Here is an 18270-nt window from a genome sequence, read left to right as displayed (position 1 = left end):
GCTACTTTTAACCTTTCTTTATATAGCTGTCTGTACACTTAGGCATAGTTGTGATCAAGAGAACATCCTTATGTCGTGATGGACTTTACCATAGGGCAGGCAAGATCTCCCAGGCCCTCTTGTGGGGGTGTCAGCTCTCCAATAGAGCATTTCTGTTTCTGACTGCAGTCACTTCAATGTCAGCATTATTTCAATAATAAAATAATGTAACCCAGTCTATTTCATTATGTTTTCATATCTCATAATTTCATCTTTTTCTATGTCAGCCCACCTCCTACTTAGTCTGGACCATATTGTACTTCTTAAAAATATCATCTGCCCTTTCTGTGGGTGCTAGTTCTTCTCCTTTGTCATAGATTTTCAGTTTAGTTATTCATATTTTGAATATAAATGGGTTGACATCATGATATTCTCAAAGAAATTTTTCTTCACCTTTTGTGTGTATGTTTGTGTTGTAGATTCCCATAGGTCTAGGGGTTCACATCAATTTACTAACTTGGTTAATATCCTCTGTGGTCCAGGTTCTATGACAATTTATGCTCAATGAAACTGTTTGTGTGCAAAATGCTAAGCCTATAACTAAGCCTTGTAGCATTTCTCTTCAGATCTGGTACTAAATATTTGCAGAACTGAATCTTGAACTTGCACAGTATTACCTTTGAAGAAGAAATGATAATATGACTACTTGTCAAACACCTAAACATAAGTGCTGCTATAAGAATATGAAAACATTTTGCTGAAAATCTGGGGTCACCAGAAGTTTACACATGTTTACTGTCCCATGAAGTGTTCTGGGGAAAAAACACCAACAACTTTTCCAGTACAGCTTTCCAACTTTAAAGTATAGCTTGTGTTTTACTCTACTACCACCAGACAGTGAAATCAGCTTTGCAGTCTTCACAGTCTTTCCTGTACTTTCTTATAGAACAAAAGCAGTGTTGTAGAGATACCAGTAAAATTTAATGTAATGCAATATAAAAGATTTATTTGAAAAACTCTAAGGTAGTCATTAACAGAGGACTGAATTAGTTTTTAACATGTAGTGTAAAATGGATTTTTGTGCTGTTCTGCTTGAAATTGCCAGTGATTCTCTCCTTTGAGAGTACTTAAAAGCTATGTGAAATTTCAAGTCTTCTCTAGAAGGCACAATAGACATCACACAGTTGATGCAATTATAAATATAGATTAATAGCAATATTAACTTTTAATTCCATAATATGGATACTGTATTGTCTAAGATGTTTCTAATTGTAATTTAACTATGAGTGCTTGGATTGACTATTAAACATACTCAGGAAAGGTTTAATGCACTTTTAAAATATACTATCAGCATGGAGCTAAGCACAAGAGAATTGTTCCAGGAGTTAATTCTCATTAACCCTTTCAACCACCAGATGTGTTTCTATCCTATGTTGTATTTGATGTCTGTGTGCCATGGTGATTTAATAGATGTGGATTAGATGTGGTATGAAACTCCAACTTGCATGAATTGCCTTGTGTATTTATATCAATTTATAAGATACTCAAATTGTCAAAATAATCTAAATATATTAACAATTTATTAACAATTTTTAATAGCAATTATATTTTGCAGTTTGTTGTTGCAAAGGTTCTGTTTTATTGGTAATCTTAATTTTGCAGTTTAAATAGGTGCCTGATATAGTTTAAAAACATGGGAAATGTCATTCTAATGACCTGGCTTATTAAACATATAATACACTTTTTATTCCATGCTCCAATCCTTGAACGTTTGGAAGAGACTGTTTTCAAATGTTTTAAGAAGACTTATTTTCTTACTTTGAAAAAACCCTGTTCTTACTGCAGCTGGTTTTAGAAGAAGCTTTCGTCTTAGCAGAAAAGATAAAAAAACAAACAAGTCCATGTATGAGTGCAAGAAGAGTGACCAGTATGATACAGCAGATATCCCAACCTATGAAGAAGTTGCAAAATATAGACGACAACCTAATGAGAAATACAGGCTTGTTGTTTTGGTTGGTAAGTTGTTTTCTTTATTTTTGACCTGGTAAAACAGAGACCTGCTGATTAGCACAATGCTTACCAGAAAGTCATTTAGATTGGAAGGGATCTCAGGAGTTCACCTGGTCCAGCCTCCCACTGAGTGAGATCAACACGAGGTTCTGAGCAGGTTGCTGATGGCAGCAGCTTTAGGAACCTGCATTCCCATCATGTCTTCCCTGTCTTACCTCACACCTCAATGAAGAGGTGGTTTCCATCTTTTCAGTGATTGTCAGAAGGGTGCTGGTGGGTCCCCCCAGGACATTCTTCCCCAAGCCAGGCAAGCCCAGTTCCCTTAGTTTCTCTTACAGGTCATATGGTTCAGCTCCTGACCATCTTCGAGGCCCTCTGTTGTCTTTGATATAGTTTATCAACAGTATTTTAGTGCAGGGCTTGTTGTGGACAGAGTATTCCTCACAAGGGACTGACAGGTGCTGAGTGAAGGGGAATAATCATTCCCCTCTGTCTATGGGCCAGGCTCTTGGTAGTCGAGCCCAGTCTCCTGTTACCCTTCATTGCTGCCAGTGAGCACTGGGGACTCGTGCTTAGCTCTGCCTACCTGAACCCCAAGGCCCTTGTCATCCAGCCAGTGAGTCCCCAGCCTGTAATGCAGAACTTTGTCCTCATCAAATTTCACTAAGTTCTGCCAGCCTGTGCCTGGAGCTCTCTGCATGGAAGTCCTGCCCTTGAGCAAGTCACTTGTATCACCCATCTTGCCATGAGCAAGCTTTGTAAGGGCCCAATCTGTGTCGTTGGTATGGATGTTAAACAGAGCACGTCCCAGGGAACTCCCCTTATAATGAGTCGTAGAGCACAGACCATTAACCCCTTCCCTTTGAACATGCTCCATTTTTCCACCTGTCTAGTAGTCCACCTTTCAAACCTGGACAACAAGCTATCTCAACTTGCATATGAAGATGCTTTAGGAGATTGTGTTTAGAGCTTTCCTAAACCAAGGGGAGATGACATTAAAATACAGCTGCCATGGTTACAAGTCTGAATGTGGCAGTCAAGCTGTACTAAAACTCAAAAGAATTATGTTGATATTCCACTCATAGTGATCAATCAATATATCTATGTAGAAAAAAACCCCAAAAAAACAGAATAAATACCTGAGGTCAATGAAGACAGATAATGAAAGTGGATAGAAACAAAACCACCTACTGCATTAGAAAAAGTGAATGGACAACTAGTATAAAAGGTGGGTGCAATGTAGACCTCTGTAGGCCAAGGATGAATGCAAGCATAGCTGCAGGGGACTCAACATATTATTCTTAGTCAGCTTTCTGTTCTTCTATAATCTGTCACTGACATGGCTTCCTCACAGCATTTATTGTATAACCAAAATGCCTTGCTTCAGTCTCCCAAAAAGAGAGGAAGTGCATTATCTTAAGCTTTTCAAAGGTAGCAATTGGAGTACCAATGAGTAATGAGTAACCATCACTAGGAGTGAGTAATGTCTCATTGATTATTGTTTCCTTGGCAGTAACACATAGGCTGGTTCGTCAGTGTGGCAGTAACACATAGGCTGGTTCGTCATTAGTAAAATTTCCTGCATTCTGAAAGGAGCAGAGAAATATGACCCTCTATCAGGGACTGTTAGGAACTGTTGAGTAGCTGTGTTTTTATATCGCTCATATCCAAGGGAACATTAAATTGAGTTTTTAATAAACAGTTTTGTCACTCTCCAGCACTAAAAATCAGCCACCTACTAGTGTGATCTCTGTGAGATTTTGGGTAATATACAACAAGTAATAACATGGTTGAGTTGATTTTACAGTTACATCAACAGAGTGCAGTGCAAAAGTGTGATAAGTAGACTTTTTATAACAAATTGCATATGTCTATTCTAAGGAATGCCTAGAGATTCCATTTGATTTTTGTTGTAATAAATCAAATGAAGAAAGAGTGCTTTTTCAGTAACAAAAGCAATTCAGAAATTTATTGCGGACTTCAGTAATTCTAATGTTTTTTCTCTGGATATTAAGAGCAGCTTAAGTCTGGCCAATACCATAAAAATGTCTTGGGCAAAATGTGGAAAAAACTAGCAGAGCTAAGCAATACAGGTATAGTAGAAGCAAACACATTTTAAAAGCTTTTTGTGTGCCAGTAGCAGCATTCCATATAATACATCGACTATAATTTGTATAGTAGTACTAGGAAAGAAAGGGAGATATAATTAATTTATAGCTGTAATTGGTGGAGGCACTAGATGTCTGTTGTGTTGAGCTAGGTCTAAATATATGATTTACTGTTTAAAAGGGGACATTTAGGTTTGGTTTTGCCTTTTTTTAGGGGGAGGGAGTTTGACAACTTTAAAACAAATTTCACTTCATTTTGAATTGGTCTAGTCTAATTTGAAGAACACGAATTGCACACAGAGTCATTTCAGTGCTCTGTTGTGTGTTACACACTACTCTCAGATTCAGCTCAGTGTAGCAGTTTGTCGAGATTTTACCTTGTCTGCAAATCCTAGGGGCTAATATGACATCATCTGAAGCAGTAATGATACGAACATTTTTGTGTGCTTTTAATTGTTAGGATTGTGATGAGTCTGGTAAAAACAAAATTATCCAATATTATGTCATCAGTCTGCTTCTAGTAACTTACTGTTCCCAAGCTGCCAAGAAATCCTAAAAGTCTTCCACCACAAATATTGCCTGCATCCTAAGCATTACATACCTCACAGCCCTATCAGACAAAGGTAGAATATTTTAATATGACTTGTATTATTTAGCCACTAGAATTTTCATTTATATTAATGAGGGAAAAGCCCTGCTCACAAAGTCTTCTGCTCTGGTTACTTTTAAGATCCAAAGTAGCATAAATTTTATTTCCTTAGAGTTAGAATGAATGTGCTACATGCAATAACTTTTTCTGGCATAGTTTCAGCTAAGTCAGAGCTTTCTGAAGAGGCAGGATAAACCAAAGTTGTCAGTAACAAACCACGAGCACTTGTCCTCAAGAGCACACGCTGTTCTGTGCATGCAGTGTGGTCACTGGAGGTGTGCAGAGCCTTTCAGGTGCTGTGGTCCCCCATGGTGATGCCTCTGTCCAAAGTGGGCAGTGGTGGAAGCAAGGACCAGAGGCATGTAGCCATAAAGGAGAAGTTGTTATTGGTGTCCGGCACGATCAGAAAAACCTCTGTCTCTGAATGAGGCTGCCAGTACTTCCCACAAAGATGTGCTTCTGGTCACTACTGCAAAGAAAAGGAATCTGGGACTGAAAAAGTTCTCTATTTGTTGTATTGCTTAGATTTTTTTTTTTTTAATCCATCACCTCTGGTTTTATCATGCAGGAGTTGTGATGAAGCCAGGTCTATTTCAGAGCAAAGGAGGATGAAATGAAAGGGCCTTTTAACTCTCCACCTTTCCTGACTTAGCTTTAACATGCTCGGTAGTGGCTTGCAGAGTCTTGATTGATCTACAGCAGTAGTGCAGGAAAATGGCCTCCCATGGCCATGCTCTTCCAGTCAACCAACTGGACAATGAGGAAAGAGACCTATAATTGCTATCTGCTGTAATACTTCCTGATTGAAGGCATGGGAAGGTCAGCAAGGTTCAGGAACAAATACATAGGATGTAACACAGTGCCTAGCCTTGCCCATGAGAACACCAGTATGAACTCACTGATCCTACTTCAGTGAACAGCAGATCTCAAAGTACACCCCCACTGCTTGTTAAAATGTACAGAAACACAAAATAATGAGGTTCTCCTTTCCTACCACACTGAGCTGCAATCAGACATGCATGTGCAGTCATTGCATTGTAGTGTACTAGGAACTGAGCCACAGAGCCTCTCTCAGGGCAGGGCTCCTACTGGGTTCTTGTGATCCCAGCAGGAACATTGTCATCTAACTCACAAAATCTTTTCTGAAAGACCACTCTCCTTTTCTTTCCAAAAGTCTACTAGGAACTCATTATGTGTCTGTGTGAAGAATGGCTGATTGGCTTAACCATCCCAAGACCTAAACTTAGGTTTTTCAGTTTTCTTCAGATGTGTCTGAGTGGTACAAAATTTAGTGCAAGTTTTAATGATTGGTAGTTTAATTCTGCAGATGTCTCTCAATAAAGTGAGGTAGGCACTGCAGTCCACTTGTGCAGGATTTGACCATTAACATGACTTAGCATGCAACAGGCAGCACAAATGTTCCTTTAAAAAAGTAAGCAAAATATCTCTAAATCTGTCAGCATAACTGTAAATATTGCTGCCTGGGGTGATTTATAGTAAACCAAAACTGCACTACAGACATGGATCCTGGATGTCTTATATTTGACTATAAGAATCAGGGTTATCCTTTTAAATCCTGACACTTTATTATCTTTTTGAGTTCAAATTATGTTCAGATTCATAACTATTAGAAAATGGCATCTTTGCTTCAGGAAAACAATAAGAATATTTAGAAGGGAACTGTATACTAACTTGGGAGAGATAGTATAAAAATCCACATAATGGATGGCTTTGCTGAGCTGGAATCAGACTTCAGTGTCCATATGCTACAGTTATGAGAACTCTGTGAAGACAGCACTGAAAAATAAGACTCTACACCTTTCAGTAGTTCAATTTAAAGATGATTTTAAAATGTTAATCTGGAAGGGGAGACAGTAGTACTGAAGTTGTGATCTGGAAACAGAGTTAAGCTAAGTTCCCAAAGCATGTATCACAGGAAGTGAAGCTTGGACTCTATATATATAAATAGAGCTAAAAGCATACTGTTGGTTTGACAGCATGTAGACTGAGGAAATAATATTTGTGTGAATTTGATGGGAAATATTTTTTGCTTAAAAGTAATAGAATGATTTTTTAAAACTGAATTTCATTTGGTTTGGTTTACTTTGCTAGGATATATTAAGAGTTTTAATTATTTTTCCTATAAAAGGCTATATTTGCCTTAAAGAGCTAAACTCTTATAAAAAGGAAAAAAAAATTAAATGATAACAAAAGTAATGGCATTGTCTACATAACACATTGCTGTCCTCTGCAGACATGCACCAGTAGAGGCTGCTGTACACCATATTAAATAAACATTTATACATACTGATAGATTAATTTACAGGAAGGTCAGAGATGGAACTTGAAATGTAGTTGTGTGTTTAACTGATGTGAACACATAAAAACTTTAAATGTAGAAACTCTAGGATTCTACAGTAGAACCCTAGTCTGGGGTAGCAAAGTAGCAAGCACTTGCTTTTCATCATTATGTGTTTCAACTCCAGACAGGGTGTATGGTCATTTTTACAGATAGACACCTGAGGGTACTGAAGCATCAGTCTGTTTTTGGACTCTCACTAGTAAGTAGTGGTTACAACACTGTTTTATTGAAATGTTTATTAGGGTTTGAACATTTTTACAGTGTTTAAAATGTGTTTGTGAAGAAGCACTCCATATACACGTGTCCCTTTTACTAAATGTGCAAGGATTTTCCTTAAAACCACAGGTATTATCCTTGCATTATTTAGGATATGGTTCCAATGACTCATTCTCCTTTGCCTTCTGCTGTTGATCTGGCTCTGTAGAAATGAAGGCTCTCCACTGTCAGAAATGTACGAACACGCAGAGCTGAGCTCCCTTCACACAGAGCAAGCACCATGGCCCTGTCACCAAAGTGGGCAGGCAGGCTGGAGCCCTGCATGAAGGGCTCCTGAGGACAGGCAGCGAGTGCCTGTGGAGCCTTTGAGACCTCACAGGACAGAGTGACCTCACAGAGACCTAAGGCACCACTGGCAAACAGCTAAGAATTAGGGACAACTTGAAAGCCAAGAGGAACATCTTGCTCTCTTGTTTCTAGTACAGCACTACTCAAGTGGAGGTGGAGGAGAAGACGGGTCAAAAAAATTCCATGCAGTCTTTGTTTGTTCCTGCCATCCTCCTTCCAAGAGTGGTCTCTCTTTGGCAGTCGCATGAAGAAGGAAACATTTGCTTTGGACCAGTTCAGACAGCAGGCAGGAGACGAGCACAGTTTAAAAGAAAATCAATAACAAAGAAAGAAACCCAAACATCCCAAATAGGTTGTGACCTGGCAAGTACTGCCCTTCCTTCCTCTCTCCATGCAGTGCCACCCTCACGCAGTCGAAAGGTGGATGGTGACAGCTACAGGCAGCCAGGAGCTGGGCAGTGTTCCTGCCTGCAGCAGGGCTGGAAGGAGCAGTGCTCCCAGGGCATGGCAGGGTGGAAGCAATTGTCCCCAGGGACCTCTGGTGCAGGCAAGAGATGCAGCAGCAGGAGGGAGTGAGGCTGTGCTGACACACAGAGTGCAGAGACTTTGGGGACACTTTGCACATGCCAGCTGGGATCCTCTAATCTGCAAGTTGGGGGTGTTCTGGCAAAATAAACAGGCAAACCAGTTTTTGTTCTGGAAAGCTGCAGGTTGGCATGCAGGGGTTTGTAGTAGGGCTGAGATGGAGGTGGGTGCAATCTGAGGGTAGTTGCTGCAGAAAAGAAAGCTTTGCTGGCAACTTATTTTCATTGTACTTCCTCAGTAATAAAGTCATAACAGAGTGACTGCCAACTGCATCCCCTGAAATTTGTCAGCTCTGTATATACTAGAAGAGGCTGGAACCATGGGCGTTTCCAAATCACTGACTAAAAGGCAGTAATGTCACAGCTATAGGCTGTGTAGTCTTACCTTGGAGCATATTTGCACCTGAAGACACAAGAGACAACTGGCTTGGGAAACAGGACAATTTTTTTCTTTCAGGTCCTGTAGGGGTTGGACTGAATGAACTTAAACGGAAATTGCTAATCAGTGACACCCAGCACTACGGGGTAACAGTGCCACGTAAGTAAAAATGCACTCCTACTCTCTAGTGATATGCTTGCATTATTAGCCTTTATTATTGTATTACCTTTAAGGTACTTTCAAGTTTGGGTCTCTAAATGCATGCTTGGCATCCAAATTGCTTTTCTTATTTTTAAAAGTGCTGCTGCAGTTCTGCATTAAATAGCATTGATTTAACTGATAGAGCTTTTTGGCTCAGAGGCATTGCAGTACACTTTCAGTACAAGTTTAGCATGATTGATGTCAGTGAGGTTTAGTAAATGAAACTCAGCTGAAGAACACCCTGGATTTGGCTGTAAAGCACTGAAATGTGCTCTGTTACCAATGCTTGCATTCAGCAAACTGGCCTTTATCTGTTAGGCTGAAAAATGAAGATTGATTATAAACAGTTTAATCCAGTGAATAAATTAATTAAATCCCTTTTAGTAGCTTTAGAAGAGATCATCTGGGGATGCTTTTTCCTCTTTCCTGTCTCTGACCAAGTAGTGTGATTTTTATAAAATTGAGTAACATTGTGTTTTATCAACTTCTACAATTCTTTACTGGGTTTTCTTAAATAAGAAGAACTCAACAGTTTTAGACTTTGATTTCTTGGCTTGCTTTCTACTTGTACCTTCTATAGGGTACTTCACAAATATGGCTCCAACATTCTGAATTTGGGAGATTCTCTCTCAGGTTTTTTGCAAGTGTAGATATTCTATGAAATGTATATGTATGAATGAATTTGCTCAGTAGAAAAATTAATGCATTTAGTTTGGCAAGCAATTTCTTTTGCATATATTTGCTTCAACTGAGTATTGTTTTTGAAAACAACAATAACAAAAACTCTAGATGTTCCCAAAATATTTAATACATTGAAGTATGTGTAATCATTTGCCCAGAAATATTTCTCTAAAAGTTGACAGTATTCATCAAGCTGCCTTTTCTCTTTTCTCTTCCAAATTTGTGGTTTTAATTTAAAACAAACATGTAAAGGAATCTCTCTCCCTGAAATTCAGTAAGTCAGGTTTCGGAGAGAGAGCGTTGTTCCTGTCTTGGAAATGTTCCTCATTGTGTCAGCCGAAGAAGAGGAGTGATAGATCAAATGGCATTTAAGTCTCTGTTGCTGCAAGCAGGTTTTGTATGTCCATATGTGATGAAGAATGCATGATGCTGTAATATTCAACTTGTTCAAAATAGGATGTTTTAATGGGGTCATTAATCATAAATGACAACCCCACGAATATTACAAGCAAAACCCTTATACTTACCTGGGGGAAAGTAAGAAGTGCAAATAATATAAGGCTACTGAAAGAAAATGGAATTCTATTTTGATCACAGGGTAAAGAAAAGCACTAAAACATAAAGTTCACACCCTATTTTTTTATTACCATGCTTCACATACCCTAGCTACAAGAGTTGTTAATGAACATAACATTTTATAAATCAGGATGGTGGGCTTTGTTTCCCTTTATGGTCTCATATGCTAATAAGTTCAACAAGAGGCAAGGCTGGGGTAATTGTTATGGACTGCTGTTCCTTTTATTATTCATCTGTCCTCATTTTATTGGATTTTTCCACCAGTTAATAAAAAATGATAATCTGATACTTGTCCAATAGTTTTTTTCCTGATTTTCCTGCATGTATTTAACACTCAATCCTGTCATGTGCTTGTGTGCTGCCTACCAGATCCAGAGCAGCCTTATGTGCTTCAGAAGTGAGGAAAGTGCTATGCTTAGTATTGCACAAAGAGTCTGTGCTTTTCAGCTTTTCCTGAACTGGTTTGCATTATATTGTTTTGTGCATTTTTTCCTTTTTTTTATATGATGAAACTGCAGACACTACCCGTCCAAGGAGAAGCCAAGAAAGTGATGGTGTCGAATACATTTTCATTTCCAAGCACTTGTTTGAGACAGATGTACAGAATAACAAGTATGTTGAAGAGATTTTTAACTAGAACTGCAGTTAAAACAATGGTTTATTATAAAATGGGGCTGGTTGTTATTTTAGATAATAAGTCAAAGTGGATATAAGTTGCAGTGATTTGAAGATGTGTTAAAATTACATGTTGTTATATAAGCAGCTTGGGAAAAATATGGAGTATGTGCAAACACAAGAGTTTCTAAGCTTACAAGTAGTTTCAGTTCCTCAGCTCCTCAAGGAGACACTGAAATTATAGGTGCTTGGGATGGGGGAGCATTCTTTTAATAGAGCATCTTCTGTCATAGCACTAAAGCACTGCAGCTCTAGGGAAGGGGGCTGTGGAAGTGCTGCAGACGTGCCTGAGTCAATGTTTGCATAGTTCTGCTCTCTTTCAGGCCAGGCACTTCCTCTGCTTTTGAATTTAGAGATCTACAGTGAAGCCCCTGCCTATACACCCTCCAGAAAGTAAACTAAAATGAAGAGACAATGGTAGCATCGTGCTCTCCAGCAGCCTGTAAAATTCTGTAGCTTGAAATTCTGCCCCAGTTTCAGCGGGCAAAAGTGTATTAGACACAAAGCTGTGGGTTTTATTGAAACTTCAAACTGTGCTTTGCTTTTCTGGCAAATAGTGCTTGTACTTTTATAGCAAATAACCAGCCGCCTTGGTTCCACCAGCACCGTCATCACTCCTCCTCTTCTGAGACAGAGAATTTGGATATTCTGTAGTGTGCAATGAAATTTCAGTAGTTTCTATTGTTTAGCTTATCCACTGTTTTATTGCATTGCATTAGTTCAGAAAAAGAGGTGATGGAAAACATTAGTGGGCTGTTGGACTACAGTGCTTTTTTCTCTTTAACTGTAATACAAGCAGGTGTTACTGATTTGAAAGCAGTAAAGTAGAAGATTTCTTAAAATTGACATGCTGAAGTACTTGACAGCATTTCCTTTATAAAACACGGTAGAACTCTCATGTAAAGTAAAATATTTTTGCTTCTGAATTAAATCTTATAAACCATACTGGTAAGCTTTTTTTCTGGAGAAAATGGAAATTATCCCAGTTGTTTTTACCTTCTGCCACAGGTTTATCGAGTATGGCGAGTATAAGAACAACTACTATGGAACAAGTTTAGACTCTGTTCGATCAGTTCTAGCTAAAAACAAAGTTTGTTTGTTGGATGTGCAACCTCATGTAAGTAAGCATGTCTCCTGAACTCTTGTACTTCCCCATATTACATATTGGAATTCTGGTAAAAAAAATTTCTCAAAAGGTGTGCTTTATCCCTGAATAAATATAACTGAATGACTGTTGAGTGCCTTTCTTGCTAGCTTTATCTAAGCAAGGCTCTCTGAAAAGAGATAAATATACAGTCAGTAAATAAAGGAATTGGAAGCCCTGCAGCATAATACTAAAGATTTAATTACAGAATGCTCCTGTATTTCCATTTATCTTTCTGTTAGTTTGGGCAAGAGATTGTCTCTGAAACTTTAATTTCAGAATAGTTTTGAGTTATCACCAAGTCCAGCAACTCTCTCACATGTTTCACTAGACTGTTCATGCCAAGGGTTTCCATGCAGGATGGACATGAGTCAAGGAATGCACTAAATGTGATGTTGGCTGGATAATTGTTAAGAATATTCCTCTCTAAACCATTTTTTGTTCATTGACCTTGTCTTTCAACCCCGCTGAACGGCTCCACTGGGAGTTTTTTTGCTCCTAATAACCACAGTGCTTCTAGGAGCTGGACTAGTTTGTTTAAACCCAGCCAGAGCATCTCTTCTCCAAGGGTGGCCAGTGTATGGTTGAACTTTTCCTCCTCCCCTGAATACCTGCTGTTCCTCTCCATCATCTCACTGCCAGTGGCACCGGTGTGCACGACTTCATGGGATTTACCAGCAGCCATGTGGAAATCAAGAGCAATGATCACCCTTGAAGAAAGAGTTTTCTTACCTTTCTGAAAATTCTCCCTAGATGAATCAATGCTGGTCAGCAGAGCAGGATGGCAGTAAATGAAAAATACTTGCCTAGAAATGCTTTATGGGTTTATTATGGTCAGTGGGGAGTTTCTTTTATTACAGCAAATTCCATGTGCAAAATAAACTAATTAATGAAATCTTTCCTCTTCCCAGACAGTGAAACACTTGCGGACATATGAGTTTAAACCATTTGTTATATTTATAAAACCTCCATCACTTGACCGTTTGAGAGAAACCAGAAAAAATGCCAAGATTATTTCAAGTAAAGATGATAAGGGAACTGCAAAACCCTTTACTGTAAGTATAATTAGACATGGTAAATCAGGAGAACCTGTCAGGAGTTTTCTTGTAGCAGTTTACCTTGAAAATAAAGGTGTTCTCTGGTTCTGATTGACAGCACTTGCCAGGGCTTACACGAGCATCTTGCTGTTTCTTAACCTCTCTCACATTGCACATTCACTGTGGTGTTTTCATTGTTTGATATGCTCATGGGTATTCAGTTTCCATGCTCCTCTGACTTTATGTCAATAAAGAACCCCCACAGTGCAAGCATATCTTTATAAGAGACAATGCTGTGGATTTCCTTAAAAAAATTTATACCTAGGCTTAGATGTTTCTATTCAAATATAAGAATTTATTTGTTTCATCAACTGTATTAAGGGGTCTAAATTTGGAGGAAAATGCAAATATAAAAAACCAATTGAAAAAGTAAATGATCCTTTAATAAAAAGCCCATATTGTGGATAAGAGAAATAGAGGGTTTTTAAAATGTTATAGAAAAATGGAACATTGTAAGAAAGAAGAAGAGATATGCTGGGTTTTGTGAAAAGTCAGAAAAAAATAACACTACCCAATATTAACATATTTGCTTCCTTGTAATATAATGAAATCATATTTTAATTGAATCTACAGCAAAGTTGATCATCATTAGATTGTTTACCTTTATTTACATTGTATATCATTTTTCCTCATTCAGGTGTTACTTAAGACTTTTTAGGTTTTGTTTCAAAGTGAGTCACAGATATAGTCACAGACTGTATCTGTGTAGAATGTGCATTTGGAATAGTTTGGAAATTACATTCTGTAAGAAAATGTTGGTTTGTGGTATATAAAAAGTAAGAGGAGTTTGTTCTTAAGAGCAACTTTCAGGCCATTGTTTAGTTAGGACAGGTTTCATCTCTCAAAGTAATTTAAACAAATTACTAAGATTTGTTCCCTCCCCAAACATGACACCCACTAAGCCAGATCAAACAAGGCATAGAATGATTACTCCTACCAAGCTCGTAAAAGGGCTGTGCTGTAAGTGCTAATAGCAAGCTGAGATTAACATAATGAAACTTTAAATGTATCATCAAAGTAAACAGCTAGAAACATTTTCTGCTGGTACTGCTAAAAGAAAATGTCTCTGTAATTACCATGCAGTGACTAATTGTGTCACTACAAAGGGAGAGATGAAAGAATTGCTTGTTGAGCTGAGTCAACTCATCAGAATACTCTCTGAGATCACTTGTAATGGTAATCTCTATTTTTTTTTTTCATTAGAGGTACAGTTTCCATCTCCTGATGAGATAAGAAATAAGCAGTTATATCATGTTCATGAAAGAGTTTATGCAGGGTTGTTATGGACTGGCTGTGCACTGATCTTTATTATCTTTATTGCACTTCTCTTACTAGGAAGAAGATTTTCATGAAATGATTAAATCTGCCCATGTGATGGAGAGCCAGTATGGCCACCTTTTTGACAAGGTGATAGTCAACGATGACCTCGCTACAGCTTACAGTGAGCTTAAAACAACTTTTGACAGGTTGGAGACCGAGACCTTCTGGGTTCCTGTCAGCTGGCTACACTCATAGCAACGTTTTAGGCAGACAAAACCTCTGCTGTTGGATCAGCATCTAAACCTTGGGCATGGTTAAGCTTTTACTTGATGGCTACTTTCTTGGGAGGAGGGATTTCAGCTCTTCTGAGCAGCAGGTATACTCTTCATGCACTTGGAACTAGTCTTGTTTTCCTGTGTCTTCAATTCTGCTTCCCACAGATGGGGCAGAGCAGTCAGATTAAACCAGAGACTTACTGTGCTCCGTAAAGTGAGCAAAATACTAGTGTAGCAAAACTGCCAAACACCTCTTTATCATCATCTGTGTGTTTCCAAGGTGAGTGTTTTTAACACAGAGTTTGCAGAAAATAAAAACTGATGTTGGAGATCAGCACTTCAGTGGTTTTAAGCATAATTGTTCCCATACAAGAGCACATCAGCACTTGGAAGTTATTGCCCTTTCAGTGCTTGAGAGAACTGAAACAGGCAAAGGAGACCAACATTTTTATGAGGAAGACACGATAGTTTAAATTATGTATCAATGTGTTTTTACTTTTCTAGATGTGAACCTTGTCTTACACGTACAGACTGATTTAAATATTCTTTTGCAATTAACATAATCATGGAAAGAAAGATGTATTCAGTGGCTTAATAGTGAAACACTCAGCTGTGAGTATGCATGGATTAAAAATATTTTCAGGCATGCTCTGTGGCACAACAAAGAAAAGTCATGGGAATAATTATTTAAATAGGAAAAAATGTGGGTTAGTGTGTACATAACTTCAAAGTCTTTGGGATTAAACTTCTGTAAAATCAGTGGCAAAGTGATGTGAATAGCAACAAAGTAGAGAATAAATTTTCCCCTTTAAATTGATTTTAAATATTTTTGGCACACTTTAGAACAATTTTCCCATCAGAAATTTTCAAACCTTGGACATCTGAGAAGCAGTTGAAAGAGATTAATTCTTCTTATTGTTGAGTATGTACTGATACTTTTTAGTAGTGTAACATGTACTTTGTCTCCACTCAAAAATAAATTAATGCTGTAGAGTTCACTGTAAAAAACATCCTTGTCACTGGAAACAAGACTGTTGGAAACCCCATTTTAAGAATTGTTGTGTCAGTGTTAAGCAAATGTATATTAGAGGATGTATTTTTAATATAGATAATTTGGTATTTTTCTTTACTTACTACTGATATGCAGGAAATAAGTACAGATGTAAAGACCAAGTAATACCTGTGTGTTGTGTTGTGAATATGTCTTGTAAGTACAGAATGTCTATAAGAACTTGCTGACTTCACATCATCCCATCTGTGGCATTCAAACAGGAAACCATTATTTCATGTTAATCTGTAAAGAGAATATAGCTCTCTTGTTTAAAGAAAAAAGAATTTAGTGAAACTTTATATATTTATGAAAGGGTTGAAAAAGGGATGTTAAGTTTTTTAATTTCTTGTCAATGTGATCATTTATTAAAGAGATTACTAGTCTGTAATTTGAAACAGTCTCTGTAAATGGACCTCAACATTCCATGTAAATATTTTATTTCAGTTCATATGCTGATAAAGCCATGAGGTTTTGCAGTTTTATTCTAAATGTGTATTTAATGTGTGGGCCATTGCTTTTGGCTTAGAGTCTTATAAAACAAATGAAATGCAAGAAACAACAGCAGAATCCCTGGGAGTCTGGAAAAGTTTATGCAAGAGTATGTATTGAGTCCCAGTATGGACACATGCTCTGCTTGAACAGCTCTACTGTAACTTCTGTCAAATTTCACCATTTTCCTGGTGCACTTAAACTTTTTTTGTAACATAAATAGGAATTTGTTGATTAAAGTAATTGCATAGAGATTATCTGAGTTGAGAAAACATTTTCTATTTTTTTTAAATCACTGAAAATCAAACTGTTTTTCAGGGGATATGGAATTCAGCGGGTCAGTTTGCCTTTTTCTGTGAGATGCCAAGTGACTTCACCATATCTGGAGATGGAGAGGACCCTTGGCATCTCTCAGGATGTTTCCATTTCCAACAGGAGGGGCTTTAATCCTCACTAAAACACTATTAGCATTGCTCCTAACTTGGGCTGTCCTGGAACACTGGGGTACAGTCACGCTTGCATAAGGGACCTGCTTTTCTCTTTGTGAAGTAGATGCTAGAATAATCTGCAAACTCCCTGGTAGGAACAGTTCTGGCTGTCCTGCAGGCTGTTTTTCCTGTCTTTTTGAAATTAATGTAATTCCCATTCCTGGGTCGGTGTGGTCTGGGAGGATCTTGCACGCAGCTCAGCTGTCCTGGGCAGCGTGGAGCAGCTCCCAGAGCCACCGACCCTCTGATCCCAGCACATCCTGGCAGGAGGCTCCCACAGCCATGGCTGCCTGCCCCCTCTCTGAGCCAGGAGCCAATTCCTGAATGGTAACACCTGCAGAAGAAAGGGAATCTCAAAAACATAGATCCAACCAGCAAAGTAAAATGTGCACAGTCTTTGATGAGTTAGAAACGTTTTTAATTACATTACTGAATTGCTCTTTAAAAATCAACATTATTGCATTATTTAGCTTCAAAAGCTAAAAATCAAAGCCCTCCATGAGGCAGGCAGAGATGACAGTAGGTCTAGGCAGAAAAAATGTCTTATTCAAACAGTTTCAACAGGACAGGAGCCTGCTTATCATGATGGATCCTGAGCTGTGCTGAACTGTTCTGGGATACGAAGGGGAACAGGGGGGTGGATTGTTCCTTTGACTCTTAAGAATTTGGGAACGAAGACAACTAAACATGTTTCCAATATTCCACATATTCAAGTTGTGCTGTGTGGGTTTTTAGAGAAATGTATGTTTTGACAGTCAAGTCCAGATGTTTTTATTGTGTTCTAGCTGTTTGCTGTAGTCAAACAAAGGGTAGTATTTTTTAATATTGTACCAAAATCTATACTTGAATTCACCATCAGGTCCTTGGTTGATGTCTTACCTGAAATCTGATCTTACCTTCTTATGCAAAACAATAAATTATTGATATACCACTGAAGGTGTTTTTTATCCTTTATTGAGAATTGCAGCATAACATATCACAGACTCATAGAATGGTTCGTGTGGGAAGGGACCTCAAAGATCATCTTGTTGCAACACCCCTGGCATTGTCAGGAACACTTTCCACTAGACCAGGTTACTCTGAGCCCCATCCAACCTGCCCTTGAACACTGCCAGGGATGGGGCATCCACAACATCTCTGGACAACCTGTTTCAGTGTCTTACCTCCCTCACAGCAATGAGTTTCTTCCTAATACCTAATCTAAACCCACCATCCTTCAGCTTAAGGCCATTCCCCCTTGTTCTATTGCTACACTGACTTGTAAAAGTCCCTCTCCAGCTCTCTTGTAGCTCCTTTAGGTACTGGAAGGTGCTGTAAAGTCTCCTCAGAGCCTTCTCCTCTCCAGGATGAACAAAATTACTTTAAAAGGTGAAATGCCTAAATAGTAAGTTATTTCATGGGACTCTATTAACTTTAATGGTCCAATTATCTTAAATGGAAAAACAAAGCACCCCAGGACAAGGATAACAACTCTTAGTGTTTCATTTCCATTGCCAAACTCTTCTTCAGAATTGATGTTTACCCTTTCCTGCAGCCCACCTCCTAATAAAGCATTTTCTTTCTGAGGGGAAAAGCTTACATCAGTGGGTCAAACTGAAATATCTGCTTGTCTGGGCTTGCAGTCTCAGAGTGTTATCCAAGTTGTTGACTCGGAGTGTTTCACCAGACACATAAACTTCTCGGCCACGCACAAGTCCC

General features: G+C 38.4%; 1 protein-coding gene across 1 annotated transcript in view; it reads left to right on the top strand.

Annotated features, from left to right (window-relative positions):
* The window catches only part of MPP7 (membrane palmitoylated protein 7), a 141501-nt gene extending 123993 nt beyond the window's left edge, over positions 1-17508 (top strand). Inside the window, exons 15-20 of the mRNA XM_031059324.1 lie at positions 1825-1995; positions 8714-8794; positions 10612-10705; positions 11777-11885; positions 12824-12967; positions 14345-17508. Of these exons, the coding sequence (XP_030915184.1) occupies positions 1825-1995; positions 8714-8794; positions 10612-10705; positions 11777-11885; positions 12824-12967; positions 14345-14524 (779 nt within the window). The 3' untranslated portion in view covers positions 14525-17508. The remainder of the gene's footprint in view (positions 1-1824; positions 1996-8713; positions 8795-10611; positions 10706-11776; positions 11886-12823; positions 12968-14344) is intronic.
* The last annotated feature ends 762 nt before the right edge of the window (positions 17509-18270 follow it).

Source organism: Geospiza fortis, unplaced genomic scaffold (assembly GCF_000277835.1).
Source record: "Geospiza fortis unplaced genomic scaffold, GeoFor_1.0 scaffold75, whole genome shotgun sequence".
Taxonomy (NCBI): domain Eukaryota; kingdom Metazoa; phylum Chordata; class Aves; order Passeriformes; family Thraupidae; genus Geospiza; species Geospiza fortis.
The sequence above is the reverse complement of the archived record's forward strand: the minus strand, read 5'-3'. Positions and strand labels throughout refer to the sequence as shown.